This window comes from Argopecten irradians, chromosome 10, assembly GCF_041381155.1.
Source record: "Argopecten irradians isolate NY chromosome 10, Ai_NY, whole genome shotgun sequence".
Taxonomy (NCBI): Eukaryota; Metazoa; Mollusca; class Bivalvia; order Pectinida; family Pectinidae; genus Argopecten; species Argopecten irradians.
Genome location: NC_091143.1, coordinates 34,401,375 through 34,420,123, shown reverse-complemented (window position 1 = coordinate 34,420,123; position 18,749 = coordinate 34,401,375). Strand labels below are relative to the sequence as shown.

The window sequence follows — 18,749 nt, the reverse complement described above, 5'->3', positions numbered from 1 at the left end:
TCTAAATGTACATGCTATCCGTTGAAATCGTAACATTAAAATATTGGATGGTTTGTTATTTCATTATGTAATCTTTATATCTGAAGAAATAAAATGCAAATTCCGTTTCTGAAATATGTGTCGTTTTAATTTTGATTTTGAAACAAATACTACTGGAAGACGTCAGTGTTTCTGGCAAGTACAAAATTGATTTTGATATGGAATACAAAAAAAAAAGAACTACCAAAATAATTTTAATCAAAACTGACATCAATAACTAAGCATGAATTAGACTGAATGATGTGGGATATTGATAAAAACTTGACATGAAGCAGTATCAGCTAGCTCTCAAACAATTTTGCATATTATGATGTTGCTGTTTCTTTACGAGTTAATGAATTAAAATGAATTTGATGAATTTCCTTGAATGACTGTGATAATTCTGAACCATCTCGATAGTGATAAAATATAAAACGGCATGAACACAAGACATATTGAAACAAGACAACTTATTTTACTGAGTAGATTGTGTTTAATGCACCAATACCCTATGTTTAGACCTTGGACGGATTTGACAATAAGATGGGATCAACAACAAAAAACAGGATTTTAGCATTAAAATGGAACATGAAAAACATTCATTTATATGAACACATGCAATATTGCAAATTTCCAGTTGGGTTCATTCGTGGTAAAAAAAAAACGTTTTTTCTATTTGCCTAAAATCTATTGATAAAGATATTGCAATTTTGAAAGTAGATTTCTATTTAATTAATTCATTGATCCCTGAAATGTCATAATGGACTGGTCTAAGCTTTGATTGAGAACGTTCTAAATGTGTCTTCAGGGGTGAATGAGTTTATAAGAAGTTAACTACAATCTCAGTTATTGTAATATAATCTTCCTTTTTTAAGACAAACAACAATCGCAACACACTATTTCAATTTTCTTTTAGTAAAAAAGATCTTATATTGCCCCAGAGTCTTCAACAAAAACAGTTGATTTATAACTATTACTGCACAGAACATACATCATAAAACAAAACCTGTTTTCATTGATTAAATTTCAAGAATTTAGAAAATGACATGCAAGGATTTATTCTGAGGTGAAATACTGAGTGTCAATGGATGAGAAATCTGAATCATGGAATTATTTGGGGGGAAATTAACATTCAAATCTTATATGTATTGACAATCCAATTTATAAGAAAAATTTTTTATTAGCAGCAATGTCCTTTTAAGACAAAACACCAATTATCTGTAACAAATAATATATTTATAATTTTCATTAGTTAATCTAATTCAGGATAATACCGGTAAATATATATTTTCTATATAATTAGTATTTTAATCAAATTTATTCAGCTTTTGGATTATAGATAAGTTAAATAACGTGAATACTTCAGCGGATTAATCTTCTGATTAGAAGTAAGTAATTGTAATTTTAAAGTGAATATTTTTAATAAATATGTATGTACAGTATACATTAACAAATTTAAACTAAAAGCTGTTTAAGTAACAATAAATATCACACATGATATCACAACATGGACGGAAATACACTTTCTGAAAGTGTTTGTTTAGTAAAATAACTTAATATTTCCACAAATCTGTTAAATAAAAAAAGAATACTGGGCTCATTATTGGACTATCGTCATGTTAAGTATAATATAGAATTTACTTGATGTCTATATATTGGGATGGAAAATGGAATGTTTGACATGGATATGAGTTATATCAATAACTGAAAAGGAATGTGAAATATGTAAATTTAACATAATATTAACTTAAAATCATGAAAATGCTTTAAATGTAAATGTATGATAAAATTCTTTTAGATATATTTTGTGTACGTTATGTACTAAAAATGTATATCATACATATGTACATGTATATATATAATATTCAAAATGAAAGAATATTTCATGAGCTCCATAAGTGCTATAATAATGCACATCTATATGATTATAAAATATCATAAATGAAGTTAGAATCGTAAAAATGTATATGAATGGTAAAAGATACATAAAAATGTTATCACAGCCCAGCAAAAATAGGTGTTAACACTTGAATATGTCACCTTCAAACACAGAAAGCGAGTGATTTTATGATACATTGTAGTTTCGGACAGCTTATTCTGTCTATATACTGGCTCCTTCAGAACACTCACAGCAGGCAGAGAAATTATCTTTGAAAAATGATCAATTTAATTTGTTTAGCCTCAGAAAAAAAAAATAATGATAATAAAAAAAAATGAAGGGAAATAACTCTGATCGAACAGAATGGTGATGCTACAAGATGTATCTATAACTATATAAAGTAGATGTTTGACAGTAATTTGCATCCACAAATGATCTCATTATATCACTCTCCTGCCATTCATGCCTACCAAATGTCATGCATACAATATAAAATACATTTTTTTGACTGTTAGTACAGTATAATATTGCATCGTTGTTGCAGGACATCATCTACTACTGCACAATATTATATTATCATTTGGCATCTTTAATAAATAAAATCATCATTTTTGATAATGACTTTGCATCCGATTGATTAGGAACATCATCTGCAAGTAAGACAGCTGTTTCTTTATTTAATTCATAAATATTCGCTCCATTCTTTCCTCAAAGTTGGCAATACCTGCCAGAAATTTTTATATTTCTATATTTCAATACATCTGATGTAGCATTTTTCTCTTTTCATTATCATAACGAATAATTACACGAGGTGATATTTTGAGAAGTCTCGCAAAATATCTTTATAAGAGAACTGCCTTGAGAAGAATCCCGCAAAATATCTTTATATGGAGTTACACACTCTGTATCTAAGAGAACTGCCTATCTGAGTTTCCAACATCACAATTTGATTGATTAGATACTGTATATTTGTTTGTTACATTGTTCCTAGTTTCTATTTGCGTGGTGACCCTGTCGTGACCTTCGTAGGGGAGGAGCCTGTGTAAGGAGGGATAACCATTGGACCAATACTGTTGAAGGACAGGTCACTGGCCAGAGAATTGTCCGGCGAGTCTTTGAAGTCTGCCCTCGGAGAGTAAAGACTTTTCTGAGGGTCGTCATAGTATCCACTTGCAGCTAACATAGCTTGGGCCTGTGTCTGAGACTTGGCAATAATTTCGTTGATGGCTTCCATCCGTGATTTGTATTTCCTGAGAAAAAGAATTTTTTTACAGATTGGTAAAATTAAAATTTAAGACAACTATCAAATGTTTTATTTTAAGAAGTCGAGGAAAAGAGAACAAATAATTTCAACATATGATTTCAGATCATAATGGCAACAGATGTTCATTTTGTGCAAGTTAAAACATATAAATGCTTTTACAAACTTAAGTCTGAAGCAGATACATTAATAACTTTGTAACAACCAACTGTATGTTTTGCTTTGCAATTGCATCATACAAAAACAAAATGAAATACAGGAACAAAATTATCCAAGAAATTGAAGTCAAGACAAGTTCAGTACAAAATCCATTTTTTTTTTTACTGTCTTTTAAAAAGAATTTCAAAGATTTTCACTGTTTACTGTATTTGATCTAATAAGTGTCCTCATTCCTATAAGCCCCCTTCCGGCTTTTGAGGTCTCATTTTCACTTACATATACCGGGTAGACTTTAATAAGTCTGAAATTGAAAACCGTGAAGATTTCTGTACATTATGTATTTGCTTTTTTTTTGAAAATTGATTTTCAATGGCTTACTCTATGCAACAATGTAAATGTTAGCCTAAATATGATTCTATCATGTGCCCCCTGGGCACTCTTTGTTTATTAGAGTTAACTCCCTTGCAGGTAGGCATTCATTTTAAGGTCATTGTTTTGTGAGCATTGTGTTGTTATCTCAGAAAAGTATGACATTACACTCGCAAACACCTGACATTATCAACAATACCTATCTGTAAGGGCAGATAACTCTGTAATATGCAAACACAGTATATGAGGCATGTCCTCCATAAGACCTACTTGTCAGAGGTGACGTTATCTCGGCGACGCATGGCATGGTACTGATGACGTAGACGCTGATTGTCTTCCTCGAGGGCCTGAAGGGAAGACTTGGTTATCTGGTGGACGGCCTTCTCTGTGCTCAGCTCCGACTCGAGATCAATGACACGTTTCTTGTAGGTGCTCAGCTGCTTCATATCTCTGTCCTTAGGGTCCTGTCCAGATTTCTGGGATTCCATATGTTCATGGAGCTGACGGTTCATATCCTGTATCAGGCGGTTCAGGTCCATCCTAGCAGAAAAATATTGAAACATCAGTTATTGATCATGACATCAAAATTATTTTGGAGACAAAGCGAAATTGGCATGTACCATTAATATTGTAATGATTCTTGTTCTGTATATGCGTATTACAGAGTTATCTGCCCTTGCAGGTAGGTAGTGATTGTGAACTCAAAGGTAATGTCATACTTTTCAGAGAAAATGACCTGGGTTGCACTTACAAAATAATGACGTCACAATGATAAATCTATACCCAAAAGGGAGGGAACTCTGTAATATTCAAGGACAAAATAGAGCTTATTTGACCTAAATCCAACCTACCACATGGATTTCTCATTGTCACCCGACTCCTCTGCTTTCTTTGACAAGTATATCTTCATTCTTTTTAACTCCTCTTCCTGGGCGGCAAACCTACAACAACAAGAAATACATTTCAGTTCAGAAAACTAGAAATATGTCTGTTCGACATTAAGTGCTCGCTAACTACTTCCTATAAAACCTAACTTTCCAGAACGATATGCATGTACATGCAAAAGGCTTCTGCGGTGAGATATTTTGCACGTAAAAAACTGTAACACCTAATTCATATAATATAATAAACAACCCGCAGATATACATATATACTCACAAGCCTATATGAAATTATCTTCGACAACAGGTGTACATACGTAGCACTATCGTTCATTATCCTTGAGAGATGGTTTATGTCCTTGATGTATTGTAGTAAATAATTTCCTTTAAATTACGTCATCAGAACTGAAATTATTTTGAACTTTGTTAATTGTGTTCTTTGTTACATAGAAGTTTCTTTGTTATCTTATTGATATTGATACGATAGACTTGTTTCGCTGTTCAAAAAAAAATAGTTGTCCGCTACAGTACTGTCCAGTCTCTGTACACGTGGTGACTTACCTGTGTGTACATAAGATCTAGAGCCCAGGACCCGGACTGATATTGTATAATGTATTTTTATTCTGTTTCACTTACCCAAGGCTGGTAATTTTACAGATATTTATTAGAACCGTAGTAAATACGGTGTATGGTCACTGGGGTTATATATACCTAGGACCTAAGATGATGTGAAATAATGGTTTAACATTCTATAGTAAAAAATCATAAATCACAATAAATACTAACAGTAACTGTATGTAATTATATGAATTTATTAACATAATTTTCGTGAATTTTAGTCCTGGTGTCACAAAATCCATTTAAAATATAGGAGATTTCTTTTTTTCCTACTATATTTTAATGAACATCTAACCTTGAGGAGAGTTTTGATTGCAGCTCTTCCTCAGCCTTGCGAGCATCCTCTGCACGACGGAGTTGGAGTGAGTTTTCTCGGAGCTGGTCCTCGTGGCCTAGAATTGTCTCCTGGAGCTGTAAGGAACAAGGAATGAAATGGTAAAAGTTTACAAAAAAAACTAACAATTCTCTCAAATGTAACTTTATGTTGTCTCTTGAATACAACAATGAGCTTTTTATAGGGCTTCAATCATTTTTTGATATCATATCATCTAGCCCTAACAGCCTCTAGCCCTAACAGCAAGCTACGTTTTTTGACCATGTCCAAATCTGCTGCCAGCTAGAGCCAGATATAACTCAGGATAAGGGATTAATTAACATCAATAATTAAGAGATACTGACTACAATGTATGTTTATGCTAGTAATTCTTTTGAAATTATGTCAGATGGTGAATTATAAAATACTTCCTTGAAATGATCTGTCAGAAAAAAATATAAATTTTTGACAAGATATATCTTAACTAGGTACTAAGAAGTTGTTCATATGAACTGAATAGCAGAGGCAGAAAAAATATATATTTTTGACAAGATATATCTTAACTAGGTACTAAGAAGTTGTTCATATGAACTGAATAGCAGAGGCAGAAAAATGTATATTTTAGACCAGTTTGATCTTAACTCGACTGTTGATATGAACTGAATAGCAGGGATATATAACAGTTACCTGTAGGTTTTCCTTATTTTTCATGGCCAGTTGATCCCTGGCTCTCTCTACATCAGCCGATAACAGCTGGTTCTGTTGAATAACTCGAACTCTGTCCTCTTCTATTATCTCACTAAAAATCAAAAGTGTTTAGATTCCATGTTTAATGTTTCATATTGTTGACCAATGTCAGTTCCAAATGTTAGAACCAATATTTAAACTCTTCCATAAATTACCTTTTATTATCTAAACAAAAAAAAAGTCTCTGAAACATTATTTGCTCTACATATAAGTAGTGGATATTGAAATCCTAGATAACATAAGGTTTTGTTATATGGTATGTGACAAAACATAATTTACATACATGTAATAAACATGTCCATTCAACATTATTATTAAACTTTCTGTGATCCTATTTTGTTTTGCTAAAAATAACACAATTTACTGAAATTGAGAATTTAGTAATTAATATCAAACATTTAATTCATACTCACAGTTGCTGTTTTAATTCTGTTGTAGTTTTCTTCAGTTTGGCATTTAGCTGTTGCTTCTGGCTCTCCAGTATTTGTCGAAGTTTACCGATTTCATTCTGTAAAATAGGAAATATCATTATATGAGCAGAATATAGAAAGTTTAATTAAACATGACTGTAATATATATAATACATGTAATATATGTATGTACTGATAACTATAATTATAAAGACTACTTGAAGTTAAATCTCTAACCAGATACAGGTTTGATGTTAGCAATGTATACTTAGAGGTTAAAAGTTATCATTTGGATTTAGTAGGATACATGTACCAACTTATAGAAATAATGATTGTGAACAACTAGAAGAAAGTTTCTAGAAAATAAAGTGCCATACCATATCTGTATAAAAGCATGATTACAAATAAAAATGTATAAATATGTTAATAGGAAAAATAAAGTTTCGTTTTTAAAAGTGTTATATTAATTAAAATAAACTTAATATTAAATTATTATTATATCATTATAAATATTACACCATCATGCATGTGTAGACCATAACTTACTACTGTTGTTGTACATACAAATCAATTAAATATTCTTGTTAGGTTAATTGAATCAAATATTTAGTATTCAAAGTAATTATTTAAAGGCCCACTACCTTTCTGAAACAAAAATTAAAAGTTAACTAATGCACAGTTATTAGGACAACCAGCATTATGAAAATTAACCTTTGATTTCTTATTTTAAATTAATTAAATTGTTAAGAAGGCAATGATAATAAAATGTAGTATTAATGCTATGCTAATAACTTTAATTTGCAACTTTACACAAAAATTGCAATCCCATTTCAAATTCTCATTTCAATAATTAAAAGCCCTTTCAGAAAGGTACATTTAGTGGGCCTTTGAAAAAAAAGTTCGTTAATTTTATCTACTACTGTAACAATGTCATGTGAAAGCAAAACCCATCACAGTCACTAACATGTATCTTTCACAAAATCAACTAATGTTTATTTATTTTTCATACACACAAAACTCATGGCAAGATGGACAAAACACCCAGATTATCTTGCCATTCAAAACAAGCATAGAAGTCAATACAATGTATTAATTTAAGTATTCTGTTAGCATTTTCTCCATGGTCTATAGGCAAGCATTATATTTAGTATAGCTTCAAGATACCAGGCACGAAAGATTTCTGCGATATTTGCCATAACAACAATTCAACATTCCGAAGATCTGTTTTACTGAGTTGCAAAACAATATTTATTTAGCTAAACATTGCTATTTTTTTGCTTATAAAAATTTCTGATTAGCAATTAGCAAGCATTTGAATTAGCTTGAATACAACAAAATTTTCGACTTTAATTAAAAGGACTATATATCATATCATACAAACTGGAGCTACATATGTAACAAAGTCATTACCTCATAGATCATAATTACACGATAAAAAACGATAAAATGAATTTACCTCCCTTTCAAATTATTTTTTACGATATGTTGAGTTCAACTATTATTATAACAGTGTCTCAATAATGACATATTTTCTTTAGCAAAGCAACAAATAGCTATTTACATAAAGATATTTAAGAGTCTGGTACTGGTAAGTCAAAAAAGACATATATGTTTTTTTCAAAAACAGCAAATTTTCAATCTAGTGTAGCTACTGTAAGTTTCTGTAAGAAAATGCTGATCTGGCACACAATACAAGGCACATTTAAGAGTCATGTAAATCAAAACAGGCAGATCTTTTGCTTTCAAAAACAGCAAAGTTTCAATCTATTGAATGTAATTTCTATGAAAAAATGCAGATCTGGCACACGAGAACAAAATAAGTGTACCAATGTAAGAGGCTCCAGAAGGACATCTTCATCAATCTCAAACTCCTTTAGGGAGAAACACAAATTAGATATATCACCCTAAACATGTATTTAACAGTAAACATTGAATTCCATTTCTCAATGATCCATCATACATGTTTTGTAAATCAGTATATTACAGAATTGTCCCCTCTAGCAGCTCATGGCAGTATTGACTGCGGAGGGGAACAATATACTTTTTATAGAAACCAAAAATGTTCTTATACATCATACTGTCTACCTGTAAGAGCAGAAAAACTGTGCAATGTGCAAAGACAGAATATCTGGTAAACCCCCTCACATCATGATACTTAGTGGTTTGAGAGGGCTCAAGAATAAACTCAAGTAAATATGGTTTTTGTAAGTTTGAACTCTCTCACAATGGCAATTCTCCATGAAAATGTTACCAGTCTGAGAGAAAATTCTTCCTACTGTAATTATTGATAAGAAAATGAAAAAGATCTTTTTCTTCCCATAGATCCTTACTTTTTTTCCATTTTGTTTTACATTTAAGATCATATATTCAGAAGTTATGTCAAAGCCCTATAATTATGTTATTTATTTGTTTATTTTTATTTTGTTATATGTGACACCATGATATACATTTTTGTTGATTTACCTGTTGAAGCTCTAACTGTTCTTGTTTGGCCTTGGCTGACGACTCCTGCGTGTAAACCGTCGCCTCGAGTTCCTGTTGCTGGTCAGATAGACGTTTGGCACGTTCCTTCTCTGTTTTAACCATCTGTTCTGTTTTTGTCAAATCTGTGGTCATCTGGTTCATTTTTTCTTCTGTTAAAAACTTGTCCTTTCGTAGTTCATGTAACTGAGACTGTAGCGACTCGGCCCTCTGCTCTGCTACTTTACGACTAGTCATCTCCTCCTGAAGGCGTTCTTTTGTCTCCTCTAGAGACCTCTCCTGCATCCTGCTGTTGATCTGGAGTTTGTCCCGACTCTCTAAAGCTGAGGCCAAACTGGACTCCACAGACGCAACTCTCGTCTGTGACTGAAGTTGAAAAGTTGCAATAAAGTAATGATTGGATGTTCTAAGTCAAAATTAATTAAATATTTTGAAAAAAGTCATTCAATTTCTTGTTAATTAATCTGTATCCTAATATTTGCCATATTAGTGGAGCGGCTAAGCATGAAAAATCGTTCTAAGTTTGAAGAAAGCATGAAACTTTGCATATGGCTTCTTTAGGTTAAGGTTTCAGGAAAAAAATGGACTCCAAAAAATCACAGCCTCTATTGGCCGCCATATTGGTTTTCAAAATGGCCGCCAGAAACCACCTTCTGCGACCTATATCTCATGTTCTATAACAGCTAGACCCATACTTTAAATGTCTACACCCATATTACTGATAACTTGGAGTATTCTGGTAGTGTTAAACATCAAGTAGAAGGACGCCATTTTGTATTTCAAGATGGCCGCCAACTTTGCGAGCTATATCTGTGTATAATACATCTAAATGATCAATCTGACTTTAAGCAAATAACCACCTGCAAATACAATGAGAATATTCATACTTTTTTTGTAGTGTTTGTTACATGAATAGCTTGATTTTTATTTTTTATTTCAAAATTACGGCCATTTTGCAATCCAAGATGGCGGTATAAATCAAAGTTGTTTCCGAATTTCACTCTGTAAATGATCGAGCAAAAAATCAAGTTAACATTCTGAAGAGTCTACACCTAAATTAGTGATATTGAAACTTTGCATATGGCTTCTTTGGGACATAAGATTACAGGAATAAAATGGACCCCTAAAAATCACGGCCCCTGACAGCCGCCATATTGGTTTTCAAAATGGCCGCCAAAAACACCTTAACGACGAATAACTCAAGTTCTATACCAGCTAGACCCAAACTTTAAATGTTTAGACCTATATTATTAATACCTAGGAATATTCTGGTAGTGTATATGTAAATCATTGAAATTAATTTTGTAACATACTGGAAATTTTGTGAAAATTCATCGAATGATATCAAGGATTTATAAGTGAGAAGGATTCGTGTCTGTCTCTTTACATTACTAAACACCACGCGAGACGCCTATGAACTGGGAATAAAAACCGGTTTTCTCAACAAATACTTGTCTTATCGAGTCAAACGAAACACCATTGTATAGTTTATTAAATTTCACGACGTTTATAACTTGCTTAAAAGACGGAATGTTTAGGGGATATGTCTTAAATTTTCGTTAAAAAAAATCGACAGCTCATGAAATGACAGCACCGCTTCAGAAAGTAAGACGGTAACCCTCGCACCCGCAAGCTACATCAAAGGCTGCGCCGGCGGATATCAAAGGAAAATCAGTCGTCGCCCAACGTCACGGTCAGTGCACAAACACAAAAGCGCCTGCCTTGGACTTCCCCAAAACCCAGTGTGACTTATCCTTCTCATATACGTCCTTGATGATATCATTCTGTGAAAGATTTAGTATAACATTTAAACTTTAAAATCAAGTTTCTTCTTTAAACAGACTGAAATACTGATAAAGTTGCAAGCTGCTCAGCCTTAGTATCTCAAAATGAAAATTTCTGAGTGTTTCATTAATTGTGTGTTTACACCGAAATTCATAATCTTTGCTGACCACTACCTGCATGAGATTATCCTTGAGATAAGATTTCTCGCCATCGTACTGATTTCTGAGGTCCGCGTTCGTTTTTTCCAGGACCAGGATCTGGTCCGTCAGTTTTTCTTCCTGTATCCTCATTTTATCCCTAAGTGCTGAGTGTTCCAGCTGGAGAGTGGACAAACTTTCCTGTTGGAAACAATGGAACACAAATGTTTACCATTAGTACTAAAATTATATCTCCTTGTAAGGTTTTTTATGACACATTAATACCATTAGTACTAAAATTATATCTCCTTGTAAGGTTTTTATTACATTAATGTCCTATTAACAGTCAGAGCCATTTAATAAGTACCTGCCAGGTTCTTTGGTGGAGGAAAGCCAGAGTAACTCGAGAAAAACAACCGACCAGCAGTCAGTACCTGGCAACTACCCCATGTAGGATTCAAACTCTTCACCCAGAGGTGGAGGGCTTGTGGTAATATGTCGGGACATCTGGACCCCCTGATGGTTAGGTGGTGTAATGGTTAATGTTACCGCCATTCAATTAGCTGAGTTTTGATCCTCAGCACAGACTTGAAAAGGTCAGAAGCCATCTGCTCGATCAGGTGGTTTTTCTCCAGGTACTTTGTTTTCCTCTAACCTAAGACTCCTCATACAGACCATTGGAAGTGATTTTTACTATTCATTTATTCTTGATTTGCAGTAAATGTCAAAAAGTATACATAAATTTCTGATATATATTATAATTACCTGTTGCCTAGCGATGGTTTCCTGTAGAGTCATAGTTTCCTTGCGGAGACTCTGTGTAAGTAGATCGGTGTCACCAACTGTACTCTCCATGTGTCTCACTTTACCCTCCATCTCAGCTTTCTCCCTGGAACACGATATAAAAAACATAGGTTTAAGCTAAAACAGTTACCTGACATGCGTTACTTTTACATGAGAATTATTTTTATATAACTGATGTACATAGATTGCAAAACGATAAAATTGTACAATCCTTATTAGTTTTGAATTAAAAAGAGTCATTATTAAAAATAAATTTAAAACACAGTGAATTAATCAATATATTTTGGACCAGTTGCTACGATGATAATTTGGTAAATTTAAAAATAATTTGAAATAAGAAATCTTTACTCATAGTCTGGATTGTGACTTAATACTAACTTGTTAACATCTTCGAGTTCTTTAAGAGTGCGTCCAAAACTACTTAGTTGTGCTTCCTTCTGTTTGAGCTCTTCCTTCAGGACAGCGTTCTCCTCTCTGTAAAACAGAGTTTGTATTAAACATATATTCGTATCCAGAAATGATGTTTATCAGATGTGGGTTGTTAAACTCCTTAAACTTAAACGTCTTTGGTCAAACACAAGCTATCATTATAATGAAAATTAATGCTTTTTAAAAATCCAAAACCCATTTCATAATATATGTTGAATATCTTAATTTTAACGATAATTTAAAGATTTAATTGCAAATTAATTAAACAAGACAACATTCCATTTGATCATTCATTCAACATTTCTATGAAAGTGAGATAGAGGAATGTTTATCACTTCAAATGACAAATGGAGAATTTCTCATAATTTTCATATCAAGCAAATGACACAGTAAGTATATATTAAGAAAGCTATTAAATTGCTCTAATATTGATAACAAAGATGGCCTTACTCCGTACACAATTCATATCAAATGTAATTTTTCCGTCAAGGTAAAATGGTACTATACTTGTCATACTGATGACACTTACTTTGTCACTTCGAGTTCACGCTCTGTTGACGTGTTCTCTCGCTCCAAGCTATGTTTCTGCAGGGTCAGTTCCTTCTGCATTTGCTGCTCAGTGCGGTCACACTTGCTCTGTAGTTCAGCAATAGTTTGGTCCCTCTCGCTCAGTCGGCGGATCATAGAATCATACTCTGAAAGAATCAAGTGACAATGAAATAAAACATCAATTTGAATGTGCATGACTGATGATTTTCCTCCAATGTACCACTCTGTCAATTTGTCCTTTAATGCAATGCAGCTTACATGTCCTAAGTTTTTTAAATATCAAAATAGTTCAATGCTGTGAAGTGAAGATTATGAATGATGGAACCCAATATAAAGTCTATGTACCAAGTCTATCTTATCCTTATTATGATCCATAACAGACATTTACCTAGTACATTTTATTAAGGTTTGTGTCTGAAAGGGTTCTTATCTTCCTACATCTCAGACATTCAAGGGTTCCCTACTCTGGAGTTAAAGAATCTTCTTTCTATACTGACCTGTTCTGGCAGATTGTACCCTTTTCATATTTGATTCATACCAGAGCACATATACATGTATCTACCATACTAAAACTTTCAATCTCGATAGATGGGATTTCAGCTGGAGTTGTACCTACAGTAGCCTAATAAATGACATTTTGTTTAAGCTTTCATTGACTCAATAAGAGTTACCTACCCTGGTAGATGGCCCCCTTGTCCTGTATAAGACCTCTATAAGAGTTACCTACCCTGGTAAATGGCTCCCTTGTCCTGTTTCAGACCTTCGACAGTTTCTCTACTGGTGGTGAGTTGACTCTTGGTTGACTCCAGTTCCCTAGTCAGTGTATTAACCTCCTCCTGTAACTTTGTACTTGATTGCTGTTGGACATCTAGGGACTCCTGGAAAGAAAATATTTGTTTTTTGTTTTGATTTTGCATTTTTTATTGTCATTTTGATAAAATATTACTCCTCTCTATTTTATCAAATTGAATATGACGATATATGATAGGGCAAATCCAGTTTGTAAATTTAAGTAAAAAAATTACACTCAGTGCTCAATTATTTTATACATATATACCTTAAAATTGATAAGGTTTCTAACACAAGATCAAGTATTGTTATCTTGATTTACAAAGGAAATATAAATCCACCATTTTTCATATTAATTCATCTTAGTAAAACGATAAATTATAAATATGATAAAATATTACAGTGATCTTATTTTACATATCTACATAATATATAGGCCTACTAAATTATTTTCGCATGTAATTAAGTTTCACGTAATTTGCAAGCAATAAGATGTTGTAAAAATTAATCAATAACAATATTCTGAGCATACATAGATCACACAGCACCAAATGACTCTAAATCGCAAAATTATCTCATTGTGAAAAAGTCCTTCGACACGAAAACGTGAAATTAGTTCACAGCAAAATGAAGTTGATTTACAGTCAATCTAATTAAAACCAGCTATTCAATACGATTATGCTATGATAGCGCAAGCGTATTGAAGAGCTGTTTTTCTTATCAGATTGGTTTACAATTTAACAAATATTTTAAATTCAATAAATAAAGTCAGAATGAGTTAAATAGATGCAGTATACAATTGTTTCATAGGTACTAAGGAAACAGTCTTTGACCTGCTATTGAGAGTCAATTATTTGACTATTTCCGAAGGAAGTATCTATGAAGCAAATGATTTATTACCAGACTCTCAATTTAAAAACTGTCTGTTTTAAAATCATGGAAAAATAAAAATATGTCTTTAGCTTGAAAGGACCTCATAGGGGGAGATAACTGCGTACATTATAGGTACATATGTACATACAGTTCTATGCAACAGTCCAACTGTTGCAAACCTAGCAAAATTCACACGAGGTTTTTATGAAAACAGTCAAAATATTGAAAATAAAGAGTCTGGTAATATAAACACTAATTACTGTTAATATCGAAATGTTATATTATGCTTGAAATGTGTTATATGACAACATTAAGTAAATCATTTTATTTGCAATTAGTGAAAGACAGCATTTAATGGGACTAATTTACATACCATGTGATACCTGATAAAGTTTGTACCAGATAGAATATTGTTTCTATTGAAATGGAATGATGCTTAGCCCAAAAGATTTTATCCCTCACTGACTTCAATTCAGCGGGAAGATTACAAAGCGTTACATTTCATCACCACTGGAGATACTGGTACCACACAAACGTTACCAGTTATTACATGTTACACGAATCAGTCCCATTGTAATCCAACACAAGTGAAAACAATCAAGGATTATTCATGATTTCAATCTACAAACTAATATTGAAAGTTCTAATTATCAATTAGTGAAGATAATTTTGAAGTAAAAAAAAAACAACAAAAAAAACAAAAAACACTAATAAAAAGCAGCGCTAATTAAAACAGCAATGTTAGTCTTCAGTTAACGTTGATGATACTCATAAGGACAGATCGAGAGTGTACAAAATCTAGTGCATTCTTATATCTAGTCCTTACACAGAGATGGTGAACATTAGAGACACATTCTTAGTCTCTACAAAGAGATGGTGAACATTAGACACATTCTTAGTCTCTACAAAGAGATGGTGAACATTAGAGACACATTCTTAGTCTCTACAAAGAGATGGTGAACATTAGAGACACATTCTTAGTCTCTACAAAGAGATGGTGAACTTGAAAGTGATACATTCTTAGTCTCTACAAAGAGATGGTGAACTTCAAAGTGATACATTCTTAGTCTCTACAAAGAGATGGTGAACTTCAAAGTGATACATTCTTAGTCTCTACAAAGAGATGGTGAACTTCAAAGTGATACATTCTTAGTCTCTACAAAGAGATGGTGAACATTAAAGTTGTACATTCTTACTTTCTACCAAAGAGATGGTGAACATTACAGTGACATATTATATTAGTCCATACAAGAAGACGGTGAACATCAAATTGACACAAACTATCTGAGACACAAATGTGAGTTGGTTAGTGTACTCCATCTACAAAGTATAAGATTACAAACTTTCAAATTTTCCACCGTTTGTTTCTCATCATTAAGGTTGTTTAACAACAATCCGTGTTCATGCTTGAGTCGCTCAAGCTCATGAGATATAGACATAAGCTCGTCTTGTTTTTTGGCAGCATTCAACTTTTCTTCCTCCAGCTGAAAAATGAGCTAATCCTGTTTAAATCTACATCAGATTATAGGATCAATGGAAATTTCCCTTGGCCAGTAGAACAACTTTTTTATACAAGTATTTTTTTTCTTTTATTACATGTGTATTGCCTGAATATCAAAATGAAGTTACAAATGTCTAACATGAGCCTTCATACAGATGTGAAAGGATAAAGTACAGAACATGGGTATCACTATCAAAACTACTCTATCCCACACCCCCAACACACACATACACCTTGACCAAAAATCAAAACCAGCATTTTCTTTACATTTAAATAAGAAGGAACAGAATGATGTTGACCTGAAGAGTATGCTGCAAAAGGTTTCCTTGTAAAAGGCCACGTTACAGAAAATTTGGGAGAAAATACTTTGTTGTATATAGTTTCTATTGAAAATTATTTTCCTTTTGAAACAATTTAGGTAAGTTCTAAAAATTGAAACCAAAAACAACATTGCCTTCTCCACAGACACCAATTCAATTTTAAATGTAATAATTCAAAAGCTTAAAACTAAAAGGAAAGAACAACAGATTATAAAACTACAGCCATAAATACTGACCCGTCCTCTTTCTGTTTCGAGGCGAGTCTCCAGCGTCGAGGTAAGCACCATTTTATTTTCTACATCTTGCTGCAGGTTCTCCACCCTGCCTTGTAGCTGGGACCGATCTGACTCTAGAGACTGACAGTTCTGTTTGGTCTGGCCGAGCTCAGCTTCCAGACTGGCTATGATGGCATCTTTCTGTAACACCTCTCGGGACGTGGTCTTAGTCGACTCCTCCGTCTTTTCCACCTTCCTCATGATGTCGGCTATCTCTGCCCGTCGACGCTCCTTGATGCCCTTCTCTTTCTCCACAGATGTATTAAGCTGGGTGTTCTCTTTCTGTAGTCTTGCCCTTTCCTTCACCAGGAACTGGTTCATTTCCCTATTAGCTACACCCTCCTTAATCTGTCAAACAAGTTCAATTTAATACAATAATCATATGTGTTTAATTATTATTATCATAATTATACCATGCACCTGCAGTTGTATTTAATCCAGATCAATGAATTCTCCAACAAAAGATTGTATTCCTTCTATTATACTGATACAACTAGTACAACTGTCTAGAAGGCAAACTAATAACCCACGCCACCACCATCCCCCTCCCCCAAACCTTCCCTGCCAATTTGTAAGAAAGGGGCATAACTCTTGACAAAAGTGAAGGTATTTTGTTCTCCTACACAAAACCTGACAGAGGTAGCATATAACATCTTTGCAGTTAAGTATAACAACAACGTCATATTTTCAGATAAAAAATAGACATGAGTTTCGCTTTTGAGTAATGATGTCATAATTAACACCTTCTTGCAAGGAAAATAACTCTATAATATGCAAAGACAGAACATTTCTAAAATGTAATCATGAAGAACTTAGCCGAAAAATGTCAAGGAATACGATGGTCATACCTTGGCAGAGACCTCCGAAGTGAGTCGGGCAATGTCGTCCCTATTGCATTGGTTCTCATTATGTAGTAGTTCCACTCTTCTATTTAGGAAGTCCATCTCCACCTGCTGTCGACTGAAGCGAAAAAATGAATGCAAATGAGATCTGCTGTACCCATGAACATCATGCTAACAAGATGTAATTGGCCTTCACTATCATAATTTGTAATTTTCCATTTTAAGATTTTAAAACATTTATTGTAGTTCAAACATGATCAACTTCTTTTTTGGGAAAATGCAAACAATTTTATTTTCCTTGTTCACTTTTATCTAATAGCAAAAACAAAGATTAGAAGTAAAATAGAGAATCTTGTTTATTAATAATAATAAATTATCAAGCGACAAATTCTAATATCTCAATTGCGAGAATAATTTCATATTTAAACTAGATAAAACAATGCCTACTTGATTTTATCATTCAACATTTCATGTTCCTTGTGCTTTGCCTCCATCAGTGTCCTCATGCTGTCCAATTCTCCAGCCATCTGTAACATAATTCATCAAAAGCATGAATAACTGTTTGAAGTAACTAAATGCTAATGTAACCCTGGTCAATACAAGCCACAACATACATCTCAACTACAGAGAATTACTGTCTAGCTCGATCTGTTGAGAATCAGGCCGGAGGTCCCAAGTTCAACCCTTGAAGGAGGCAGTGATTTTGCCTATATAAAATCCTGAAATATGCTGTAAAACTATTTTCTAAAATTAATAGACTAATTATTATCGTAATTTCCATATCCACCTTTTCTTACCACTCAATATTTCTATGTGGTTTTTTTTTTAGGTTAAATGTAAAGCATTTTTTTCAACGAAATAAAAAATTCCTGATATTACTGAACAGTACCTTCAAAGCCTCCGGTGGTACTTGTGGATACTTGGAGGCAAAGTTATCATGAGTTTTACGAGCTTCCATCTCAAACTTGTGTACAACATCCTTGAGATTAGCCTCCAGCCTGACAATATCTTCTTCACTCTGGTCTCTTTCCTGGGACAATGCATCATGCTCCTCTGCAATCTCCTGAAACACAAAAGATATGGAATTTAAAGACACAATCACAATTAGAACTATTGTTCATCCAGGAGGCCAACATAACACCCCCACCCTCACCCTCATTCCTAATCCTTTCCCATCCCAACCCCATCAACATGCCAATTATTTTAGATTTTTAATCTTATGCAGTTTATAAACAAAGGGACATAACTCGTAAAAAATGTTAGAAGTATCATGTTCCAATACATATAACATACAACAAATCATAGATAA

General features: G+C 33.2%; 1 protein-coding gene across 1 annotated transcript in view; it reads right to left on the bottom strand.

Annotated features, from left to right (window-relative positions):
• Positions 1–2,734: 2,734 nt before the first annotated feature.
• The window catches only part of LOC138333714 (uncharacterized), a 45,098-nt gene continuing 29,083 nt past the window's right edge, over positions 2,735–18,749 (bottom strand). Inside the window, exons 22-39 of the mRNA XM_069282263.1 lie at positions 18,330–18,503; positions 17,888–17,967; positions 17,447–17,558; positions 16,560–16,946; positions 15,846–15,986; positions 13,568–13,718; positions 12,821–12,986; positions 12,241–12,336; positions 11,824–11,947; positions 11,095–11,259; positions 9,119–9,502; positions 8,482–8,526; positions 6,659–6,753; positions 6,186–6,297; positions 5,481–5,596; positions 4,538–4,627; positions 3,957–4,226; positions 2,735–3,147 (exon numbers count right to left, since the gene is read on the bottom strand). Coding sequence (XP_069138364.1) covers positions 2,892–3,147; positions 3,957–4,226; positions 4,538–4,627; positions 5,481–5,596; positions 6,186–6,297; positions 6,659–6,753; positions 8,482–8,526; positions 9,119–9,502; positions 11,095–11,259; positions 11,824–11,947; positions 12,241–12,336; positions 12,821–12,986; positions 13,568–13,718; positions 15,846–15,986; positions 16,560–16,946; positions 17,447–17,558; positions 17,888–17,967; positions 18,330–18,503 — 2,964 coding nt within the window. The 3' untranslated portion in view covers positions 2,735–2,891. The remainder of the gene's footprint in view (positions 3,148–3,956; positions 4,227–4,537; positions 4,628–5,480; positions 5,597–6,185; positions 6,298–6,658; positions 6,754–8,481; positions 8,527–9,118; positions 9,503–11,094; positions 11,260–11,823; positions 11,948–12,240; positions 12,337–12,820; positions 12,987–13,567; positions 13,719–15,845; positions 15,987–16,559; positions 16,947–17,446; positions 17,559–17,887; positions 17,968–18,329; positions 18,504–18,749) is intronic.